We start from the raw sequence: 24,580 nt of genomic DNA on the forward strand, positions 1-24,580 counted from the left end.
GCAGGATTTAGGCAGTTTGCATGAATTAGCTTCTATTTCTTGTTAGCTACATTAGCCTCAGAGCTCCAGTGCAAAACTAAGCAACTCAATCAAGTGTTGACCTGGGATATGACTGCTGTATGCCTGTTTAATGTGTTCTGCCTCTGTGCTGCCTTGGCTTTTGAGATGCCACAGTATAACCCATTAGCTTTGCCTTCCCTAATAATGAGACGTGGGTCATTCTATAGAAACGTCCATTTTTGTGTCCCTAGCATTTACAGATATATTACACTTGAAAAATGTTAGGGTTAAAATTTTTTTACATTTTCAAATAAAACAATGTTATTTTAACAATTACACCTTCTTGAGCCTCAATTTAGCAACATAGGTTTTTAAATCAATTATCTAGAATTCCAAGCACCACAGAAGAGCTCGTCCTCACAGTCGTGTGTAAAGGCTGAGGCCATATTTTGAAGAAAAAAACACGGTTTTCTGCTATTTTAACTGCAATAATCTATACATGACTATGTAACAAACAAACAAATGCCAAATAAATATTATAATATATATAATGAAAGCTCCCCAGGAGTCGTGTCACTGGTGTTACTGCGTAACAAAAAATCTCCTATTTTTAAATAAAAATCACACTGATGACATCACTTGACTTCCTTTTACCTGTTTTCTGAGAATCTATGAAGAAAAGCTCATGGTGAGTCCACTGTGTCTTTCAGTTATCAGAGATTTTCTCATTTAGCTTTTAGCTGAAGTCACTGGTGTGACCGACTTTATTCTGAGGTAATTGTGAAAAAATAGAATACAAATGGATTAAATTACATATTTTAGTGGATATTCCATGATTGACAACATGTGGTTTGATGCTCTGTAGCAGCCATTTTGTAAAATGCATTTTTCATCAAAAATGTCTCTGGTGTTACCTTTCTTATGTGTAACACCAATGAGGATCAGTAGCACCAGTGACTCCTATGGAGAGATAGAAAAGTGGACATTTCTGTAGAATGACCCACGTTCCTTTTTCACCCCCAAATTTCCCCCCAATTTAGTCATGTCCAATTCAACCCACTATAGTTAGGACTCCCCCAATCGCACGATACCACCAGCACTACCGCCAGATCTGTTACATCAGCTAACAGACACCTGCGCTGACTAACTTTGCACTGAGTGATGGGGGGGACAGGGGGCCATCCTACCCACCCAGAGCGCGAAGCCAATTATGCTCGCTCAGACTCCTGGCCACGGATGGCTGTAGCAATAATGAGATGTTCTGACTGCGGAAACATGGCACATGAAGTCATGCTTGTATAATGAGTACCACTAAATTAGAAACCCCTACCTTGCAGCTCCACCTTGTTGTTGTAATGTTAGAGACTGTGGCCCATCTGTCGATGTACAGTTTGTGATTGTCATGCCTTTCATCCGTCATCAGTTTCTGACCACAAAGCCACTCTTGGCTGGTTAGTTTTGGTTGGAGGTCCACTGTGGTGACACTGACGTGTGTAGAAACCCCACTTATGCCAGCATCCTACTACCATTTGAGTGCTGCAGTTGTGCTGAGAGTGGACCACCACCCAAATAATATGTGGCCAGCAGCAGTCTAGTGATCAGAAACACAGCCTGTTATGGTACACCTATAAGGTAGGTGGAACTCATAAAGTGGTCAGTGAGTTGAAGTACAAGACAGGGGTTTCTAATAAAGTGGACGATGAGTGCACTGTGCTTTATAATTGGAAATATAAACTGATGTTTCTAAGTGAATTTGTGTATAAGTATGGTCAGCACCATGGCAAATATCAAGTAGCCTTCAAGTAGACCATGTGACAAAGCTGAACATTTTGCCTTTCCAGGATCCCTGTTGTGAACAAAATGACTGGCATAAAGCAAAGATCAGCAGCAGACAACTAATTGAGGACATAAAATTAAGCAATTTAAGGTGGAATATTCTCCAAGACTACAGGACAATTCAGGTCCAGTGTCAGCTTTCAAATCCAATCTGTTGTAGCTCTAAAAAAATGCTACTCCATTTACCCGTTGAGGAAAAGGAAGCCAATTTACTTTGCGAGTTACGGCCTCCTGCTTACTTTGCATTAGCCCTCGAGGCCCAGACTCCATATCTGTCCGAAACTGTCAAACTTTATATCTCCCAGCGAACGCTGAGGCAAAACACGTTTCTCACTTCTTCTATGGGATATTCTCCAACAAGCTCCTAACTGCTTTATATTGTTTGCCTTGCCAAAAGCTTCAGGGTCAAGCCAAAAAATGTGATAAAAAGAAAGGCACCTGAATTTTGAAACAAATTACATAAAACTGAAGTGTGGAAAATACTGTTGTCGTTCAAGCTGTGAGATTTGGGTGACCACCCATTCTTAGGAAACTGTTAAGTATAGAGAGTAAATATCTTTGTGATCACTAACTGATACATTATGCACAGCTTGTTTATATCACTACTTCTTCTTATATATATTTTAGGCTATTTGCTACATTCCTACTATAATTAGATATAATTCATCATTCACTATTCATCAGTTCAGCTATGTTAGGGTGCCTCCATTGTTGATACATTTAATTGCTCGAACACCTTGTATAAATATCCTTGGAAAAGCACTATCAATAGAAAGGGACTCTATGGAGCAGCCACACATGAGCCTAAGACCGCCATGCCCAATGCCAAGCACTGGCTGGAGTGGTATAAAGACTTCCAGCTTTGGGATGTGGAGCAGTGGAACTGCATTCTCTGGAATGATGGCATGTTTTACATATACGGAAACTGTTGAAAATAAATTAATTATAACTACTTTAGCTGAATAATTAAAAAACTTTCCATGAAGCCACTGAAGCTAAAAGAAAGAGAAAACATGCCTAAGAAATCATATTTGAGAACACTTCAAATTATCGAACGATAAGAAGAATGCTCAGTGCAAATTTTGTGATAAGATGCTGGAATACCACGGAGGTATAGCGATACTTAAACAAGTACCACTAGGCTCTGGTGAGGACGATGCTAAAACCGAGGATGGTCCCAGGCAGATGAGTCTGGTGAGTTGGTGAAGTTCACACTGAGAGCTGCTTTCCGCAAGGGGAAGCAATCACACCTTAGCCTGATTCCTCTGATCTTGAGGAGGAGGACACCCTGCCCCAGCCGGACAGAGTACCTTCCAAGCCACTTCCAGGGTGACCTTCCTTATGTTTAGTTGAGCCTTTAGTTTCAGAAGCTCTTCGGTCCTCCACTCCACTCTCAGCAGCTCAGCTATGACTGAGCTCAAGCCGGCTTGGTTGTCATCCTCACTGCTGCTATCCATGATAAAAAACTTAAATAAAATAATAATAATAATAATAATAAAATGACTCGATAAAATAAAAACCAATAACAAACTGACTTGAACTAAAACAAATCTAAAACTAAAGTAAAACAGTGAGCGTTTATATGTGCTTAATAATCGGATAACTGCAGATAATCAGATTTTGTCAGTAATCCGATTAACACGTTTACATGCTCTTGAATAATCAGATAATGGGAAACCCCTGGGCTACTTTATCAGACAGTAATCGGATTTCTGCTTTGCAACCAGCCAATAAACTCACAGAAGAAGACATGACGTAAACGTAATGTTAATCTCAAACTTCATGCTGCAGCTTTTTTTTTTAAACATCACCACACTTTACCTAAAAATATGAACGTTCATCATCTAGAAGATGAAAAATATTTAAATTCTTCATTTCGTCAGTGATGTAGCTGGTTTCAGCGTCGCTCCAGTGTCGCGGGTGATGTGTTAAACACTGCCTGCTTATTTCCAGTACCGCAGTCTGTTTTCATACATGCTCAGACTGAGAAATCCGAAAGAAATCAGAGTAAGAGTTCACATAGAAATCATCACACTGAGAAATCTGATTACTGAGCTACCATCCAGCTCTCTTTCTTTATCATATTTCTAGGCCTTATTCCAATCTACGAAATCAGACTACGCTGTTTACGTGACCATTTGAATAATCAGATGATTGCAGAAATCTGATTATGATCAAATTAACAAGTGCATGTAAACAAACTCAGAGACGTGGTAAAAAATAAAAATAAATGCTATAGAAGTGACACAAGTGACTCATAAATGGTGTGAATGTATTTGATTGAGGCCTAGAGTCACATGTTCTATCATAGCAACATAAGATGCACAAGCAGCTGAGTTTCAGTCTGATTACAAATACCTTTTGTATTTTCCAACTGCTGATAAATATTTTGAACTGCAGTATCGGACATACTAAAAGTTATGTTTAATTATGAGACATAAATTATCTACTAGTTAGCCTGTAGCCTACTAGGAACTTTAGACATGGTTATATGTTATGTTCTGACTATTTACAACAAAATTACTACATATACTGTCTATTATTAAGCCAAGGTAATTAAATGAACAGCACAGCCCCACATTGTGTACTGCACTGTCCATATGCACTTCATGTCCAGGAGGCTCCAGAAAAGTGAGTGAGTTGAGGGCAGCAGAAAGGCAGTTTTCATGTGGCTTGTGGTGTTTATTGCATGTGATTATTACACCCAGTACGCACATTGATGAAAAAATGCTGCCACCCTACGGTTAGCCCACAAACCAGTGAGGTCATTCCCACTCCACGCCTCACCAGCTTCCTCCCTCGCTGCCATGCCGTTTTAGCTGGAGCAGGAAAGATCCACTGGGCACGCTGGCTACAGGTGTGAGAAAAGCGCCTCAGTCTTGCCATTTATTTTGGGCACGGCTGCTTCGCTAAGTTATTTTTAGTGATGAACAGTTCAATGTTGTGCTGCGTTTGCTTGGCAGTGAAGAGAGCCTTACAGGCCAGCTCTGGACGCCGCTGTGGCTGAGGTCCTGTGTGTTCAACATCGACAATATGCAACATCCATTCCCCCAGCTTCTTATTTTTAACCTCAGGGCCTCTTCTGTATTCACATCAGTCCATGGCATGGTGGGAGTTCTCCTACCTTAAAGCAAAATCAAATTCACGGTTTTCTGGGTTTCATTTGTGTCCCACTAGTCCAGAAGTCGCAACCCAAATGTGAAGAAGACCCATTTTGTCCTTTTAACAAAATTCAAACCACCTTGAGAGCCACAACATTTTATGTCCATTTCACCACCTCGGCTGTAAATATGACACAGTATGTGCTGATGTAGTTACTAGTATAGGCAAAAATATAATATAAACAAAAAAGCAGACTTACTTTGCTCTGCTTTAAGCTTTAGCTCAGCTATAGCTGCTTTTCTCACATCTCTAACAGGAAACTTTTCCGCAAAAGTAGAATAGTCTCTTGTAAAATATCTCTCAATGTTTATTACGAGGCTGAAGTCACTTCTCATACTCTTGTTCGAATTTTCCTGTTCCACTTTAAATGGTGCCTGAGGCGCCAGAATGTAACTGCTGCACCATTTAAGGTGGAACGGGAAAATTAGAACCAAAATCTGACTTCAGCTTTGCGATTTTTTAGTGTTCGACAGTTTCTCAGTGAAAATTAAATGCATCAGCAAACCAGCTGGTGTGATTATAAACGCAAATAAATCATTCGCAAATAACAAATTTGTCTCGTAATTATGGATGTTCATCTTAAATCTTTCTCTTTGCCATTTCGTTAGCTACTAGATTGGCACTGCTATGCGTTGCTATGGTGACCAGCAGTCTGCACACCGATCTTCAGGGTTAAAGGTTGGTAAATTAGCAGATACAGCCTACATTAACTAGAGCGTTTAAAACCATTTATTGTTAAAACTGTGTTAGAACCATCAGCAGAGCTTTATTTTACTGCAAAGGCTCCGGAGCCGCATACTGCCGACCCCTGCACTATTACATTTACAAACATGATTGTAAGGTAAAAGCAAAAGACATTAAAAAAGTGTCCTTCACAACAATCTATTTACATGTTCCAGATAAACACCTAAAAACACTACAGCGCTTAGAGAACAGCATTTTTGCCTGTCCCAGTTCATTATAACTACACTTTACCTTGAAGTACAAAATTAAAATACTTCAGAAATCTTATTTTGGCCTTTAGGTGAAAATTCATTTAACATCTCATGCTTGAAACATTCTTTTTCACAAGGAAATCCACTATAAGTTATGAAAAATGCACATTTCAGTCGGTTCCACACCATTTCTTCAACCCTGTATTGTGAACCTGTTCACTCCTATGAAATTGGAGTATTTGACATAAGACACGTTTAACAGGGGGTCACACCATCTGAATTTCTTGAGCATCATGGGAAGAAGAAAAGTTCTCTTACTGTTTGTTAACCAAATTATAGATTGAAAGTAAATTGTTCATTTAATAAAACCATGCTACATTTTTTGTATTTATAATTCTATGCTAAAAAAACTCAACTCTTTTACTTTCAGTGCTTTACTGCAAATGAAGTTGAGCAACCAAGGCATGTTTGGTGTCTGAAGTTTTCTTCTTTAGTTTTGCACTGGAGTTAACAAGTAATGGAGGCTTATGACTGTTAATTAGCTCATGCAAACTGCAAGGCTAAGGCCCAATCCCATTTCTTATTTTTACCCCTACCCCTTGTTTTCGAGTGTGTCTTTGCCCCTTGGAACAGAGTTATAAGGGATAGTGGTTGAAATCTTCCCTCTGAAATGGGACCCTCAAATAAAAAAGAACATTACTTCATTAACAGCTACTAACGCTGCTCTGTAGGCGACGCTGCCAGTCTGCAGTGACAGCAGAGGGGGGTAAAGTTCAGCTCCTCACTGCTGGGCTTTAGTTACATTTAGGGCATCATATGATCTTCAAAGAGGGAGAATTATTTATTATCACCCACCACTAATTCTTCAGTGATATGAAGCTAAGTCAGCTATTCACCAGCTTCTTGTTCAAATGTTCCCGTTCCACCTTAAATGGTGATAGAAAATCACTAGCAGTATCGATGTCTTGGTAGCTAGCTAGCTCAATGTCCCGTTTCACCTTAAATGGTGCAGCAGATAAGTTCACCCATTTAAGGTGGAACGGGACATTGAGCTAGCTAGCTACCAAGACATCGATACTGCTAGTGATTTTCTATGCTTGTTATGAAGACAAGGATCATAATACATTGAAACGACATTGAACTAAGATAATAAAGCAGTTATTGTAATTTTGTGGGTTTCTTTGGTCTCTTGTTCAGTCATCTTGCCGATTTTTCTTTTTTCTTATAACACTCTGTTTGGAGTGTCTCTGAAAAACCTCCATTTGGAGGGTCATGTAGCTGTAACACTTCACCCTACTCCTCTGTCTCAACAAAAATTGGAACACCCTACCCCTAGAAGTGAACACGCAAAATGGAGGCCTAAGGGCTAAGTGGTAGGGGCGAGGGGTGAAATGGTATTAGGCCTAAATCATCACACTGTATAAGACCTGGTAGACACCAAAACAGTCAACCTTCAGACAAACAGCACATAAAGATTTAATCTTTGAAGAGAAAATTAAGCTCCAATCTGCAGGAGTTACTGTCCATCCTTCCACTGTGAGAGTACTCAAAACTATGGGTGTGAAAGGATGTGCAGCTATCAAGAAGCCTTTAGTGAGAAAAGGAAACAGACAAAAAAGAAGAAAATCTGCTAATCAAACAAAGAAGCTGCTGGTGATCTCAAAAAACTAAAAGCAAGTCTGACAAAAAGAATGGAAGTTTTGATAAAGGCAGTGTGGACACACTGAATACTAAAAAAATTGGTTACTGTATTTTATTTGTTGAGGCCTGTGTGTAATTTTCTATTAAATACAGATTTTCTGCTTTTCTTCCTGACGCTGAGAAATGAACAACTTGCACTTTGGTACTGTGGTCATTTTTACTGGAAATTAATTGAAAGGTGGTCTCAGAATTTTGCCTGCCACTGTGATTTTGTGCCATTTGTATAGATAACAGGCTAGAACATTAATTGAGCCTTAATTTGGTTCAGGGTACAAAAATAATGCAATATAGAAATAAATGAACTTAGTCATTTTTTGACTTCAAAACAGCTTTACATTGCCTTCAAAACAGCTAAAGACACTTCTTTTATTCTCTTTTCCTACGGAGCTTCTTAAGGAAAAGGGCCGTTCAACACCACGAGCAGACCTGCCACCATGTTTAACAGTTGCGAACAGGTAATGGGGGTTGAAGACTTCCTTTGGCTTTCTCCAAACATAATCCTGTCCAGATGTAGAAAAGAGTAGAAGACAAGTCATCAGACCATGCTGCTTTCTTTAAATACAGCTTTTAAGCCCGTCAAACTCATAAGGCTGGGTGTTTTCACACGCTGGCTTGGGTTGTATGTAGTTTAGAATGCCAATTCTGTCATAAATCATAAAGCAAAGGTCTTGATGCAGAGTCTCTAATAAGACTTGGTTAAGGAGGTGCACATGGTCATTTTTGGAGACCACTGCTCTGAGGTTTAAATTATACCGACCGTTCTGTTCTGTCCTGATGAATTATCCATCTTCCAGTAAGATTTAGCCATGGTTTTGGTCAGGGTTGGTCATGGTTCTGGTCTATGTTTCTTTCTAAAAATGTTGGTGCACCAGTAATCTGAGCATTGAGTATGAGACCTGTTTAAAATGTAAACTTTACATTGCCTTAGAAAAATGTAATAGTCAAATGTCGTTTGAAGCAGAGATATACTTTTCTGCTCATCCAATGTTGTTTCTTTACACTAGATGTTGGAACATTGCTGTGAAGATACACCACAAGAGCATTAGGGAGGTTGGTTATTGATGTTGGATGATTCTGGATCACAAACTCCACCCCAACTCGTTCCAAAGGTATGGGTTGGTGCTCCATCACTCCGGGGAACACAGTTGCAGTGCTCCACAGCACAGTGCTGGGGAGTTTATACCCCTCTAACCAATGCTTGGCATTGCGCTTGGTGAGCTAAGGTTAATGTGCAGCTGCTCCATAGTGTCCCATTCTATTGGCAATGCTTTTCTATGAAGATAAGATCCCCCTAGTGGCCATTCCACCAGCGGAAAAAGAAATCAGATATTTTTTATTGATGTAAACAAGTAAAATATGTTTACCCAGTAACTCTGCTATCAGATTAACTGAGACATTGTTGGCTCTCTGTGAGTGTGTTTACATGCACTTGAATAATCAGATAATTGGAAAACTCCAGGTCTACATGAGTCAGGCAGTAATCGGATTTCTGCTTGCAACCAGCCAATAAACTTACAGAAAAACGTGACTTTTTTGCGCCACTTTACCTGAAAATATGAACACACATCATCTAGAAAATGAAGAACATTTAAATCCTTCATTTCGTCAAACATGTAATCGGTTTCAGCGTCGCTGAAAGTGTTTTGCTGCATCTCGCTGCAACTCTGCTTGTTTATTTCTGGTACCACCGTCTGTTTTCGCACATGTGCAGACTGAGAAATCTGAAAGAAATCAGAGTAAGAGTTTACATGCACTGAGAAATCTGATTACTGAGCTAAAAGCCAGCCTCTTTATCAGATTTCTTAATCAGATTTCTAGACCTTAATCCGATCTAAGAAATCAGACTATGCTGTTTACATGACCATCTAAATAATCCGATAACTGAATCCGATTATGATCAGATTTTTGAGTGCATGTAAACGCACTCTGTGTGTGAGATACTGTGACTCTGCATTGAGCTGCTAGCGAGCAATGATGGGTTAAAGGGGAGTGCTGAGAACCATTCACACTGAAAAAAACTCACACTTCACAACTACAGCTTTCATGATATCTTCACATAAACAAAAAAAGACTTCTGAAAATGTTGCTCACTTGCTCACTCATCTGCAAAGATGAAAATCCAGAAAAAAATATGCGTAGTTCAGCTACACTGTTAGAAATAAAGGTTCTGTGCAGGTACATTTTTCATTCATCAAGGTACAAACAGTGCTTCCACAAATGACTTTTCCAGGTGAAAAGTTTGTATTTGTATCTTTTCATAACCGAATGTTTTAAAACAAAACAATAAAATAAAAGCCTGGAGACGAGACGGGGTGTGTGGAGTCAGTACAGCTTAGAAAATATCATTTCAGTGGATTATGGTACAGTTATGTTCCCTGACTAAAGGTACTGAGATGTGCCCTTAAGGGAACCATCCCAGTAACAAGAGGGGTACCTTAGTACCTTTATTTCTGAGAGTGTAAGAACCTCCAGAACAGGTGGAAATGGCATTTTATGGCTTCTGTGACAAAGAGTTAGAGTAGCTAATTCACTAATTAGAAGGGATGTCAGAATACAAATCCTAGTGCACTAAAATGTAAAATCCAACTGCATTGCTTTTTCATCATAGGATCATCAGAACCTCTTTCTGCTTCATGATAATCATGTGAATAACTCACTGCCTACAGGGTTTTACAGTCTATCTACGATCACGCTGGAACAGTCATAGCTGAGAAACGTCTCAAGTTTGAAAAATCTTTGTTTTTAATGCAGTCGGAGTAAGAATACATCAACTGCAGACATATTAGCTTGAATGACTCTTCCAGTCAATGGGGTGTGGTGGTAGGAAGCACAGGCAGTTGAAAGCAGCGAGAGTGGGCAGAGATGCTGTTATGCATCTCACTACAATCTGGCATCATGGGCTTACGGCAGGCACCTCGCGGACCCACCGCATTCAGTTTGTTCAGGCTGTGTTTCCAGAGACCTCTTCTGAAGACTGCAGCGGTGGCTCATGGGAACCCCCCTGCCGATGCCAGCGTTTTCCTCGTTTTTCCAGGAGTTAAAAGTGGTCTTAAGACGTTGCGCTGGGTGGAAAAACCTTTCGGAGGGGGTCTGTTGTATTTAGGATCAGTTGTTCTTCTCTGGATATTATTACAGAGCAAGTGCTCTCCTGAGCTGGAAACGGAATCCGAGAAAACACACTGGAATGTGCCATGATAAATTTCACGTGGCACAGCAGTGCCAAGGGGCTTTGGGATGAGGACGGCTATATGAGCTCCAAAAGTTCAGCTTTATAAAAGACATTATCACACATACGTTCATTAGTCGTTTTTCTTAGGCGGTAAAACGACATGCGTTTGAGTCTATTTTGACTCGTTCTGCTTCTCTGAGCTCCGCTGGGTGTCATATTAGCCAATATTTACATAGATGAGGATTACTTGGGAAAAATCAGGCGAGCCCGACATGGTGGTCCGTATGTGTCAGACAACCGGACACCAAATTAATCCCTATAATTAGACTATTGCTGCCTTTTTAATGATACATGAGCACTCATGGTGTCTGATATCAAAGGAATAACAGGAGCTGCCAGGACTTGACTGGTGACAGATTTGGCCAGAAAATGTCCACTCACACACACTTCGTCCCCCAAATTAGGCCTTAATTTAATGGAAGCAACACATTGTTGGGTGACAGATGAAGAATCATCTTACTCTCAGTTCAACACCTAAAGCTCAAGCTTTACTAAGATCAGTTATCGTAGATCTTATCCAGTTAATCAGACGTTGTTTCCAACTTCCCAGTCCAGTGATGGAAATGTATCAATATCCAACACTGTACATTAAGAAGAATCCTTGTATGCTTACATACAGTGAGGGGAAACAAGTATTCAGACACTTTGGTTTTGTTATTTAATGTATGTCCAGAGCATATATTCACTTAAAATGTATGCACACAATTTCTTTCTAATCTGTAAGTTTTAGATATTAATAATGCAATCAAAAAATGTTCTGGTGCAAACTGAACCTGGTGTCAGTATAAAAGAAGATGCCATTGGTTGAGAAGTTTTTACACAAGTAGTAATCACAGTGAAGGTAAAGGAGCCTCCTGAAGTACTCAGGAGCAGCGTTATTAAACAACACTCGAATGGAAAAATGTTACAGAGCCCTCACAAAGACCTTAAACAGCCCTATCAGTACAACTGGTTCAATAATGTGCAAGTGGAAAGATTTCACAATGCGCTGTCAGAGTAAGAAGCCAGATGTCATTCAAAAAGAGCTGCAAGGCAGCCTAAAACAATTAGGAACCACAATTACACATAGAACAATAAGCAATGAACTGCACCACAGTCATCTCCGTTCCCACACCCCACGATAAAAAGCACAGAGATGCGTGTCTAAAATGTGCACACAAGCGTTTAGACAAATCGGGACTCTTCAGGATCAACGTACTCTGGTCAGATAAAACTAAAATAGAACTCTTTGTCAATATTTCAGCTCATTATGTTTGAAGAAAGACGGGGGATGGGTGTGTGATCAACAAACACTGCATAAACAGTGAAGTATGAAGGTGGGAGCATCATGATATTGGACTGCTTCTCTGCAAATGTTAATGAAAAATTAGACATCTTCAAAGGAACCATGAATGGAGCATTGCAGTGGGACATATGAAAGGAGCATTTAATCTCATCAGCCAATTAACTGAATCTGGAGAGAAAATGAATGTTTCAAATAGACATCAACCCCAAAATATACAGCCAAAATAACTCAAGGCTGGTTTCTATGAAAAGAAGGTGAAGGTGCTTGCATGGCCTTGCCACTCTCCTTACCTGAACCCCTTCAAGAGTTTTTGGAGAATTTTGGAATTGTGATTCCATCAGAGGGACCTTTGTAACCTAAGGGATTTGAAGATGATTCGGCAGGAGGAAAAGGCCAAAACTGGTCCACAATGCCATAAAAAGTTCACCTCTTACTGTAGACATCTTGAATGTGTCACTGCCAACAATGGCTTTGCAACAGTACTGCTGTTATTCATTTGTGGTGTCTGAATATTTTATTCCCGATCATATAATAACATATAAGTACGAATCAAGTATGTAAGTACTAAGTCAAATGATGTGTGTACATTTGAAGGGGATATATGTACTAGATGTATATTAAATAATGAAAACAAAAGCATAAGAATACTTGTTTCCCCTCACTGTTGGCTCCATTTCTCACTACTCCCTACATGAACCTATGGTCACTATGCCCAATGTCAAGCATCAACTACAGGGGTATAACGCTCCCCAGCATTGTGCTGTGGAGCAGTGGAGCGTTCTCTGGAGTGATTGAGCTCCATCCAAAACTTTTGTGATGAACTGGAGAGATCCAGAACTGACCATCCAACATCAGTACCTGACCTCACTAATGCTCCAATGACCGAATGCAATCAAATCCTCACAGCAGAGTCCCAACATCTAGTGCAAATCCTTCCCAGAAGAGTAGAGGCTGTTACTGCAGCAATGGGAAACCATCTCTTTATTAATCACTTTGATTTCAGACGAAACGTTGGATGAGCAGGTGTCCACAAACTTCTGGACATACAGGCCCAGAGCGGATTTTGGCATCCAGCTCTCTAAACCGCGTTCACCACTCCAGCAGAACTACAGGGGCGACCTCACGTGGTCAGAGTTCAGTATTCATGACAGACAAATGAATATCACAGAACAAGAAACCCGGCGGATGTTGAGCTTGAACTCCTCTATTTCTCTTTTCGTTTAGCGTTTAAAGAGCACAACGTAAATAACTCGTTAGCACGTAAACACCGAAGCTGAGAACGCGGAAAGGAACGATCCCGCGGGGAGCATTTCCAGCCGGGATTATTTACCTGTAACTCCGTGAGCAGACTGGTTGCTACTGCTGTCGTTTTTCTTTTTTTTACAGACAGCAAAAGAAACTCGTACCGTCATTTTTAGTCTGCACGTTATCTGCTTAACTCTTGGTGAGTAAGATCGGCACAGTTTCCTCGATGTGGTGTTTGAAGCGAAGCTAATAAGTTAACGTTATTGGAAGCAGCTAACAGGCTACATAGGTTAGCTAACCCTGCTGATGCTCGTCTAGCTGGATAGTTAACGTCAATAATTGACGTTAATAAATAATAATTCTAAAAAAAGCAACCAAATAAACTTGTTTAAAAGCCACAGAAATGTAAACAGAGCTCTGTATTGGTCTATAGTTGTTGGGTTCTCTGGTACAGTCCAGCTAACCCTCCTAACAATCATTAGCCTCGCTGTTCAGAGAAGAGGGGGCTTATAATTTAGCGCGGTGTATATTTGTCCGTCTAAATTTAGTTTAATGCTTTTACTCTAACGTTTTCTTAGCTAACTTGCTCACCAACACTTTCTTTCAGAAGGAAAACACTCGGTAAAGAGCTCAGGGAAAAGGCTCCCACTGAATTCCCATGAGTTGTATTTGAAAACGCTTTTACTACATAGAGACAACCAGTGGCGTCACTACTAATGGATCAGTTCGACCCAAAGAACTTCATTGGACCCCTCATGTAGATACTCGCACCCGTGACTCACAGAAAGACCTAGTTTCTAGCACCATACCTCACAATTTAGCTTCCTTCAACACAACACAGACAGCCCTGACCTCTATTAATGACCCTCTTATTGCTAGAGCATCTTATCCATTTTCAGATGGATATTTTGTGATCAGTAATATGATTATATATTCATCTAAAATCTAAACAGGTAGTCCAACAAGCATTTAGTTTAAAGGTAGGTGTTAGAGAGGGGAGTTGCATGCCCTGAAAGCATCGGCTTTTTTGAGGCATAGCAATAGCAAGGAAATGAAATTGAAAGGATTTTTTGTATTACCTTGGTTGACTGATTGATTGCACAGACTCCGTAAGATCCTAGTTAGGCCAGTGGTGGCAACCTTAGAAGTGAACAAACCTCTCAGAAAATGAAGTCAAACTATGGTTGTGTGACATCTGGTTATATTTTTATGATTTTAGGTTCTTTGGGGGTCAGTTTCCTCCATTAGAAAGCACCAAGCCTCAGCAGTAACCAGAAACGATGGAGCCTGCCTGTCGAAAAGACAAGCAAAAGCAGAAAGAGACTCCGACACGAGGTGACCGAGCTAAACAGAAGTCTGCTCAGCAGGAGCTCAAGCAGAGACAGAGGGCAGAGGTAACGTCAAGCTATGTTTCAACCTTAATACCCACATAAAACCTAGTGGGGCCATATGGCAACAGTTTTTTTTATTTGATTACAATACAAAAATCCACTTTTTGTACTTGTTTGTGAAACTGAAGTTTGTACACTTTTCCCTAATCACTTGCCTTCCTGTAAGTGTATAAAGCTTCCTTTTTTCCACACTTACACACCACATGTAGAGGCCTGGCTTCTACACTCATCAGAATATCTATAGAATTCAATTTTACATATTTTAAGAAAATTGTTTGAAACTGAATCTCTAGGAAGTTTCAGTTTCCTTTGCATAAATGCAACTAGTTTAGATGCCATAGTTGTTGCCATGTCGCAACAGCATGCAACAATGGGACTGCAATGTATGCAGTAGGAGTACTGACATTTTCACCTTGTACACTTCTTACAGTCTACTTTCTGTGCTCTTTAGATGTTTATGAATATGGCAATTTATTTATTTTTTATTATTTTTTTTATTTAGCAGTGGTGGTGGATTGGTGTACTCTCATCATATATAGTGTAATCCATGGTCATATACTGTTGCCATATGGCAACAAAATGCAAAGTACCCTCTACCACCCAGAATTCTTTTTCAAAATATTTATCATTGATGTGCAGCTACCAGTATTTACACTAGTGTTTTTTTCTTTTTAGCAAAAAATGAACAAATTATTTATTTCACTATGAACCACTATTTATCATTGATGTGGAAAAGGGTTAAACAAATATTTATTGTCCACTTTATTAAAAACCAATGCAGTTCCATTGTCTCATACTGTTGCCATATGGCAACAAATGCAAAAACTTTTTTTTTTCCCCAATGTGTATCATAATTCATGCACCGAAGGGTTAAACAAACATTGACTTTCCACTTTATTAAAAGCCCCAAATATTTAGATGTGCAGCTCATCTGTTATCATGCATATTTTGCCAGTTATGTTATACCCCTGTTTCTGACCACAAAACTAGATATTTTTATTTTTATTTTTTTCCAAATATTTGTGTCACTGTTAGCATGAGAATGGTCCACCACCCAAAAATATTGTTGAGCATTGATAAAGGTCAAGAGGATGGCGTACACAAATTGTGCATCAACAGATGAGCTAAATTCTCTAACTATATACCAGCAAGGTGGAGCTATGAGGTTGGGGTATCTAATAAAGTGGACACTGAGTGTACATACACGGAGAGTGTGTTTGTTGCCTTTTTGATGAAAATTAGTGTAACTCTTAGGTGTGAGTTGGATCGTCCAGTGGTGCTGGCATTCCTGTAAATATGTCTTCTAATTGTGTTACAGATCTACGCCCTGAATAAAGTAATGACAGAACTTGAGCAGCAGCAGTTTGAGGCCTTTTGCAAGCAGATGCAGTCACAAGCAGAATGAAGACGGCCACGTTTAGACTGGACAGACCCAGCTGATGCTGAACCTGACTTAGCGCTCAAATGAGCTAAGTTCCTGCAGAAATATCCAGCTGTCTAGTCCAACCCTAGGATCTGTATTCACAAAGCATTTTTAAGTCCCCCCAATATGCCTTTACCACTGTGTGGTTAAAAGCAAAACCAATCCAGAAATCCCAGCCTAGAACTCTTTGTGAATGTGTTATTGATGTTACTACCTGTGTATGCCACCTGATAATCTGTCTGTTTGATCACACTACTGCATCTTACACCATAGTCATCACAAGAAGAGTCAGTCGAGTGTTTGTATATTGCATGGTTTCAGGGCAAAGTGCTTAGATTAGACTGAATGGACAATCAATGATCAGGTGCAGCTACCAGTATTTACACTAGTGTTTTTTTTCTTTTTAGCAAAAAATGAACAAATTATTTATTTCATTATGAACCACTACCACTTTAGTGCTTAGGAAGATTGTGGAAGCAACATACTAAGATTGTAAAAGAACAACGGATCAAATATAAAATGTTAATATTGGTGCTATGTGTCAATCTATATGTTATAAAAACATATACATATTCTGTAACATCTCATTGTCACCCATGATGAAAAGCTGATCAGCAGACCAGTTGTGACAGAGAATTTTGTAATGTCCGTTTTATTTTTCAGAATTGTATCCTGTTGGTTTTAAACACTTTATATTAATTCTTTGTATGATTTTACTCCGTTTACAATGATCTGAAGACAACAAGAAATATGTCATTCACTTGGCTCTATTACTCACTTGTATTTTACTTTTTCACAGGTCGATGATTGTCTGTCAACCACTAATGACCACTGATATTTTTGTGTACATTAATGTTTTTAATAAATGCATATTTTGAACAAGAAACAACTGCATGCCCTGCCTGATTGTATTATCATTTATTTACTGTGCAAATTCAGAGACTACCCTTCATTTATTTAATTTCTAGATAAAATGTGTACAAGTTATTTACTTTTTAGATGATATTTCTGAGGAGATATAAGTCAAAGGAAAAGTAACACCTGGGTTTCCAACATTGAACTTCATAAAGTTCATACATTTATTAAAATATATAAAGAAAATGGGACTCTTAACAACCATGCAAGACTAGACAGACGACCAAACTGGTCTCCGTCAGATAAACTCTTACACAACAACAGATAATCCACACATATTTCTGTCCATCCTTCCACTGTGAGAAGACAACACTATGAGTCTGAAAGGATGTGTAGATGTCAAGAAGCCTCACTGAGAAAACTGCTGAATCTCTGGCTATCTATCTGTCCATCCATCCATCCACCTATTTATCTATCTGTCCATCCATAAATCCACCTATCTATCTGTCTGTCTGTCTGTCTGTCTGTCCGTCCGTCTATCTGTCCATCCATCCATCTGCCTATCTGTCTATCTATCCATCCATGCATCCATCCATCCACCTATCTATCTCTCTGTCTGTCTGTCTGTCTGTCTATCCATCCATCCATCCATCCATCCACCTATCTATCTATCTATCTATCTATCTATCTATCTGTCTGTCTGTCTGTCTGTCTGTCTATCTATCCATCTGTCCATCTATCCATCCATCCATCCATCCATCTATCCATCCATCTATCTACCCATCTATCTATCTATCTATCTATCTATCTATCTGTTTGTCTATCTAAGAGGAAATTAGAAGTAAAACTGAAAAGATGAACTCTTGCTTATCCAACAAAAGTTGCTGGTGTCCTCAGAACAATGGACTGACCGCCAGTCCAGACCTCAACATCACTGAATGTGTTTGGAATGACTTGGGTTGTGATTAGCAGTGCAGCCAGTTTCAAAGACTGGACTGTGGAAGTGTGGAAAAACATCCCTGCAGATTTCCATGAAAAACTTAAAGCAGGTCTACTTAAAAGAACGGATGCTATAATGAAAGCAAAGGATGGAAAATTTTGAAAGCATATTTAATTTTTTAAACCTCTTGCAATTTTTTGCAGTTTTCTGTTTTTTTTCCCCCATGTTGAAGAATGAATTACTTGTACTTAAATGCCTTTTAATGGTCTCTGATTTTCACACAGTACAGTAGTTTTGATTTTTACCTACTAATTAAATCTCTGCTAATTTCACCTCCCATCAGGCTCTAGGCTTATTCCATTGTTTGTGAATTCACATGAACGTGTGCACGTCAGTGCTGCCACAGTGTAAGTGTCTGGAAGACGTGCCTCCCTCTCTTCCCATCCATTTCCACCTGCATTATGCATTCAGCTGTCAGCGTACAGAAAGATCCTGGTCTTAATAAGACAACCGTGCTGCTCCATGCAAAACATGCAGCTGTCAGGAAGAAACAATGAAGTGTCAGTTTGCCATCAAGGCTTTGCCTCACAAGTTGTCATGCACGTTTGCGTGCGGGAGGCATCATGAAGACTTGGACACGTCTTGTGTTTTGACTGGGCCGCTTTGTTTTGACAGATTGTCATTGCTTTGTTGGTTGTCCACAAGGGGGCAAGAAGGCCTACTGCAAAACGAAGCTGGTTTTTGGTGATGACATCATTGTTCTGTCAGCATTCAGCGTAGGCATGTGCATAATAATATATATGGGCATAATTAAGAGATTTTGGTGTTTATTCCTTGGTGTAATTCTATTGTAAACCTGTAAGGGCCATTTTTCCGTTTTTTCTGATAAAGACCACTTCTGTGTGGTTTTATGTGTCAAAAATTCATTTTTGACTTCTTGTAATTCATTTTTGTAATTCATTCTCATTTGAAATACACTATATGGCCAAAAGTATGTGGACACCTGACCAAAACACCTGTATAAGCTTGTTGGACATCCCATTCTAAAACCATAGGCATTAATATGGAGTTGCCCCCTCCTTTGCAGCGATACCAGCATTCATTTCACTGTGGATTTTGGAGTGTGTCCGGGAAATTGTGAGGTCAGGTACTGATGTGGGACTCGAAGGCCTGGCTCACAGGTCAGGGCTCTGTGCTGGCCACTGGAGTTCCTCCACACCAAACTCGCAAACCATGTCTTTATTGAGCTCGCTTTATGCAGTCATGCTTGAACAGGAAAGGGGCCTTCCCCAAACTGTTGCAACAAAGTTCCTTCCAGAAGCTGTAGTGATTGATGCAACAGAGCTTAGGAGATTTCACACCACGGGCCTCATACTCTGTGAGTTTGTGTGGTCTGCCGCTTTGTGACTGAGATGCTGTTGCTCCTAGATGCTTCCATTTCACTTTAATAGCACTTAGAGTTGACTAGGGGAGACCTAGCAGGGTATACATTTCACAAGCTGTCTTGTGGCAAAGGTGGTACCTGTTAGCAATGAGTGTGGCAGAAACACCTGAACTCAATCATTGGGAGGGGTGTCCACATACTTTTGGCTTCTGTTCTAATCAGGTGCCCTCTTTAGTGCCTTGTTCACAAAGCACTCTCAGAGAACATGTAGAGATGAGAATTACCACTCTGCAATGTCTTCCAGGTTTCTCAGACGCTAGAGGGCGCTCCCGAGCAAGTCCAAAATGAATGGGTTGATATTGAGCATTTGAGCAAATCATAGTTTATAAATGCTTAAACATTTTTAATGTAAAAGAATACATTCATATCCTGAACACAGAAAAGCACAAAACATTTTAACACTGCTGTTATATTTTTAAGAGCTTTTAAACTCGAGTTATAGGAGTTTAAAACGGCGCCTAATGAACGTCTATGACGTCTGAGAGCGTGAACAGCCAATGAGCTGCTCCGCTCGCCAATCAATCAGCACTCACTAACAGTAATGCCCGCCTTCTGCTGCCCAAAACCCGTTTGCTGTAGAAAAAAGGAAACATACAGGTAAGTTTACCTTGCTTTTTTAGTGAAATCCATCCATCCATTCTAAAATTAAAGAAACGTTCTGGGCGAGAGATTAGAAACTATTTTAACTTTTCGTTTTTAGCCATTGAGCTCCATTCACTCCCATTCATTGAGGACTCCCTCTGCTGTTCAGCTGTCCAGTTTTTGATATAACGGGGGAGATAGGAAGTGGCCAGGCTCTTCATAAACCGGCTCTAGCACTCTGTGTAACAAGCTGTTATTTCGTATAGTGACATTGGAAAAGTAAACTTTAGACTCTTCTGGAAGTTATCACCCACATCTTCAACTCCAATAACTCTGCTACAGTTACTGTCTCTAGTCCATATCACTTCAGCATTAATGGGGCAGCCCAGCTCCTGAGGTCTGAATGGGTGATCATATGTAAATGTGCTCATGCTTCTGACATCACAACAATGATGAATTCAAAATGAGTTGTTTTTGCTGCTTCCTTTCCCTTTATAGACTAAGAAGAGTCCTGGAACTCTTTTATTAAGTAAAGCAAAGAAAATGAGACTATTTCACAACATGACCCCTTTATGGAAGGACTGTGAAGAATGAGTGTCTGAGAATAACAAATTAAACACATTCACTGGAAACACTTTTATCATTAGTTTAGATTTTATTTAGTCTTTCCCTTTGATTTACAGCCAATAACAGACACACTGTTGCCACTTATATATTCTCTTGCCCTTCTTTGACTGGCGGGTTTAGAACTGAATTGTGTCTGGTTGCAGAGAGTGCATTAGTAAAGGTAAAAGCAGGGGTAGCTACATCAGCAGAGGTAGTTGTTAGTAGATCATGCTTACAATGTTAGGATACGATTCCATCAAGTTAGGAGGGGTTCAATAGTCAAACAAAAGCTTGCATTTCATTTCTCAGGAGTATCTTCTGGTTTATAAACATTCTCGACTGAATTTTCCATTGAAGCATTAGCTGAAGAGCCATCCATCAAATACCCACTATAATAAGTTCGACTGCATATCATTCATTCTCCACGTCAGACTCCTAAGTGCACAAATCTAAGCTGAAGTTGGTCCCAGAACAGAACGCATAGGCCATAAATTGTCTAGAAGCTACTCAAGACTAGCATTCAGAGAGTTTGACGCCCTGTCTGTCTCGACTCTTTTGCAGGAGGCTTTTAGAGCTCTATAGTGATGGAGCTGCCAGTAACTCTCACTCCAAACCAGCCGTCCCAGAATTTGGTGTCCTGACCGCCATGCTCGAATGTGATGAAGCGCAGGCCTGGGCCATATTCAAAGAACGTGTGGGAAATCTGTGAAGAGGGAACTGTTATCATAATTTTGATATTATGTTATCAACACACCTTTTGAAACATTTGAAAAGTATAGTCATACATACAAAAGAGGATTATTTTCACTTAAAAAATCAACAAAATGTAGTTTACCCAGGGTGGTTCAAAATTTGCAAATAACAATCATAGAATTTAAAAGGGGTGTAGATCTTCCACATTTCAGTAACTCTATTTGATTATTTTATTTTTATATTATTCTTAAATAAATACTTCAATGCATCATGAAATCTCAAATTTCGCTGACCGCCCTACAAATGCCAAGATATTTTCTTATTATTAGGTTTGAAAATAGACTGAGAATTTTATTTTGTGCAAAAATAAGTGCGTGCTTTGTTAAATATTTTTCTATTAATATTACATATCGCTGCATTCAGAACAAAACCTCATATCTCCATTTTTGTTGATTTTCAGTTTGTGTCATAATCTGAAAGTGCCAGTTGCTCTTTACATTGTCTGCAAATTTCATAACGAACTGACCAAACAAAATGGCCCCAAATGACTTGTAAAAAAGTCTGGTTCCATTGACTTACATTTACAGTAAAGTAGGTTTTTTCCTTCTCCTGTAAAATTCTAATTTCGGAGGTTTTGTTCCAAAAGCAGCGATATTCAAGAAAACGTGACAGCAATCTGATACTAGGCCTCAGTATCAGACCAATATCAATAGTAAGTGCTGGATCGGATATTGGCGGGGAAGCAAGAATAAATCCTATTCAATGCTGTAACAAATCTATCTTGAAATAGCACTCCCTCACACGGGCCACTGTTCATCATCAGTTGCGTATGATCAAATCTGACGATAAAATTATTGAAAACTTATATATAATACCAATAATTAAAAATAGGAAAGAACAATAATACTAATCATTTGTGCACATCCAATACAAATATGTACTTGTCTTATTAGATGTACATATTTTATTAGATATACTTATTAGAAGTACTTATTAGCTGTACTTATATTATTAGATGTACTTATTAGGTATACTTATTTTATTAGATGTACTTATTTATTAGATGTAATGATTGGTTGTACTTATTTTATTAGATGTACTTATTAGATGTACTTATTTTATTAGATGTACTTATTAGATGTACTTATTTTATTAGGTGTACTTTTTTTTAGATGTACTTATTAGATGTACTTATTTTAGTAGATGTAATTATTAGATGTACTTATTAGATGTACTTATTAGGTGTACTTATTTTATTAGATGTACTTATTTTATTAGATGTACTTATTAGATGTACTTATTTTATTAGATGTACTTATTAGATGTACTTATTAGATGTACTTATTAGATGCACTTATTTTATTAGGTGTACTTTTTTTTAGATGTACTATTAGATGTACTTATTAGATGTACTTATTTTAGTAGATGTAATTATTAGATGTACTTATTAGATGTACTTATTTTATTAGGTGTACTTATTTTATTAGATGTACTTATTAGATGTACTTATTTTATTAGATGTACTTATTAGATGTACTTATTTTACATGCATATTGATATAAACAAATGCTGCAACTATTCTGTGCTCCATTTAAAGACATATTACACTGTGTTTTTGTTTTATACTACTGACTCAAGGTTTCAATATCAGTATCGGTATCAGAAAAGTTGTATCGTCTTTAAAGCACAAAGCTAATTTCTAAACAAATGCATTTCTAAAACCCCTTGTAAACTTCATGAGTTTATTTATGAATATATTATATGGTTGAACCATACACTGACTAACCTTTAGATGTTCAGTTTTTGCCGAATATTTCTGGTGACAGAAGGACTGATAGCTGAGCATGTTGGTTTAAATATAGCAGTTTGAAATGTTAAAGGTCAGAATGTTTTGCATATTAAATAAACATTTAAAAGCACATTCCTAATGTAACATATCCTCATTGCTAAGAATAATTATAAAGCACCTGTTATCACACAATCATATGATGGGTCAGGTGGAATGAGCAGTGCATCACCCCAAAAGTTTAAATGAAGCCTACATCACTGGGAGTCTGCACTTCTGACTTTTTCCATTTGCCAACATATGATAAAAATAAAAAGGTGTAAAAAGATGTTTTTTTCTATTCTTGAATTTCATGTGTTGTCACACTGTATAGTTGCCAAATCAGGGAGTGACTGCGCTGCTCAATGCTTTCAATTTGCAGTGCTTTGTGAATGATTCACCTGTAACACAGAAGCCGAGAGACGAGAGACACACAGACCTTTAATCCAGTGTTTCAGACTCCAGACTTGGAGCCCCTGCACTGTATAGTTTAGTGTTTCTCTGCTGCTCATCTCGTTAAGCTCAAGAAGGGATTAATTAGCTGATAATATCAGGTATTTTAACCAGGAAACCACAGTTATGCAGTGCAGGGGTTGCAGGACTGGAGCTGAACTCTGAACTAACTGCACTAGCAAACTTACAGAATCACGTCTGTCGAAACACGACGCCGTTTTCTGATCCACGACATTCAGTCTGATATTTAACGTTTATGTTTCTCCATTCAAACCTCATTTAAATCTCCAGAAACAGAGAGTAAAGTTATACCGGCTGTCTGCAGCTCCGTTAGGGGGCGACTGTTCATCTCTCGGCTGTTAACATCAGCTAAAGTTACCTAAAGGCCAGCATTGTTCACATCTGTGTTAATTAGCTGATGTCGTTACCCTCCTATGATGACAGAGAGTTCTTCTCCTCTTTATGCAACACCATGGGATCCTGTACCCACCCTGACGCTTCTGTGCTTTTAAATGCTCTGAGAGACTCTCCAGAACAGGGAGAGGGGCTGAGTACGAGATAAATATAAATGTCAGGAAACAAAAATGTGCTACCTTTTCCGCCAGTTTAAGTGGAACCAAGAGTTCAGGGGGAAACTGTATAAGGATCTCATCCTATTTTATCGAATTTGTCGAGGAACGTTTTTTTCTCTTCCAAAGTAAGAAGAGTCATTTTAGCCGTCTTTCACCTCTAGTTATGTTCGTACAAAACAGCAAAGCCAGAAATTCGGTCCCAAATATGGTGGCCACAAAAGAAAAGTCATGTGACCGAAACCCTGGGATACACACAGCAAAACAATGACTTCATATCAAATTCTAATCTTGATAAAACACAAATGTGGCACGGACTGAAAGTTTAGAATCTGCACTTTCAACAGAATGACCACTTGTTTTATGCTTTTGGTGTCTCCAGCCTTAACTCAAATGGTTAACACTG

The 24,580-nt window shown here is 39.0% G+C and overlaps 2 protein-coding genes across 4 annotated transcripts in view; one reads left to right on the forward strand and one right to left on the reverse strand.

Annotated features, from left to right (window-relative positions):
• Positions 1–13,267: 13,267 nt before the first annotated feature.
• On the forward strand, positions 13,268–17,093 carry LOC118799935 (small vasohibin binding protein). 2 transcript variants are annotated; one of them, XM_036560058.1, is made up of 3 exons: positions 13,268–13,592; positions 14,613–14,787; positions 16,103–17,093. In XM_036560058.1, the coding sequence occupies exons 2-3, from the start codon at positions 14,674–14,676 to the stop codon at positions 16,187–16,189; spliced, it is 201 nt and encodes a 66-aa protein (XP_036415951.1). In that variant the 5' UTR covers positions 13,268–13,592; positions 14,613–14,673; the 3' UTR covers positions 16,190–17,093. The 2 variants fall into 2 exon arrangements, with proteins under 2 accessions (XP_036415951.1, XP_036415952.1); XM_036560059.1 differs by having other exon boundaries at positions 13,268–13,450.
• A 3,567-nt stretch (positions 17,094–20,660) lies between these two features.
• Positions 20,661–24,580, reverse strand: part of fbxo2 (F-box protein 2) — a 12,456-nt gene continuing 8,536 nt past the window's right edge. For both annotated transcript variants that reach the window (XM_036559913.1, XM_036559914.1), the window contains exon 6: positions 20,661–21,337. In XM_036559913.1, the coding sequence (XP_036415806.1) occupies positions 21,203–21,337 (135 nt within the window). In that variant the 3' untranslated portion in view covers positions 20,661–21,202. The remainder of the gene's footprint in view (positions 21,338–24,580) is intronic.

Source organism: Colossoma macropomum, unplaced genomic scaffold (assembly GCF_904425465.1).
Source record: "Colossoma macropomum unplaced genomic scaffold, Colossoma_macropomum, whole genome shotgun sequence".
NCBI lineage: Eukaryota > Metazoa > Chordata > Actinopteri > Characiformes > Serrasalmidae > Colossoma > Colossoma macropomum.

Coding starts and splice junctions, on each gene's coding strand:
- LOC118799935 (XM_036560058.1), top strand. CDS start 14,674: ATGGAGCCTGCCTGTCGAAAAGACAAGCAAAAGCAGAAAGAGACTCCG. Junction 14,788..16,102: donor AGCAGAGACAGAGGGCAGAG/GTAACGTCAAGC, acceptor ATTGTGTTACAG/ATCTACGCCCTGAATAAAGT.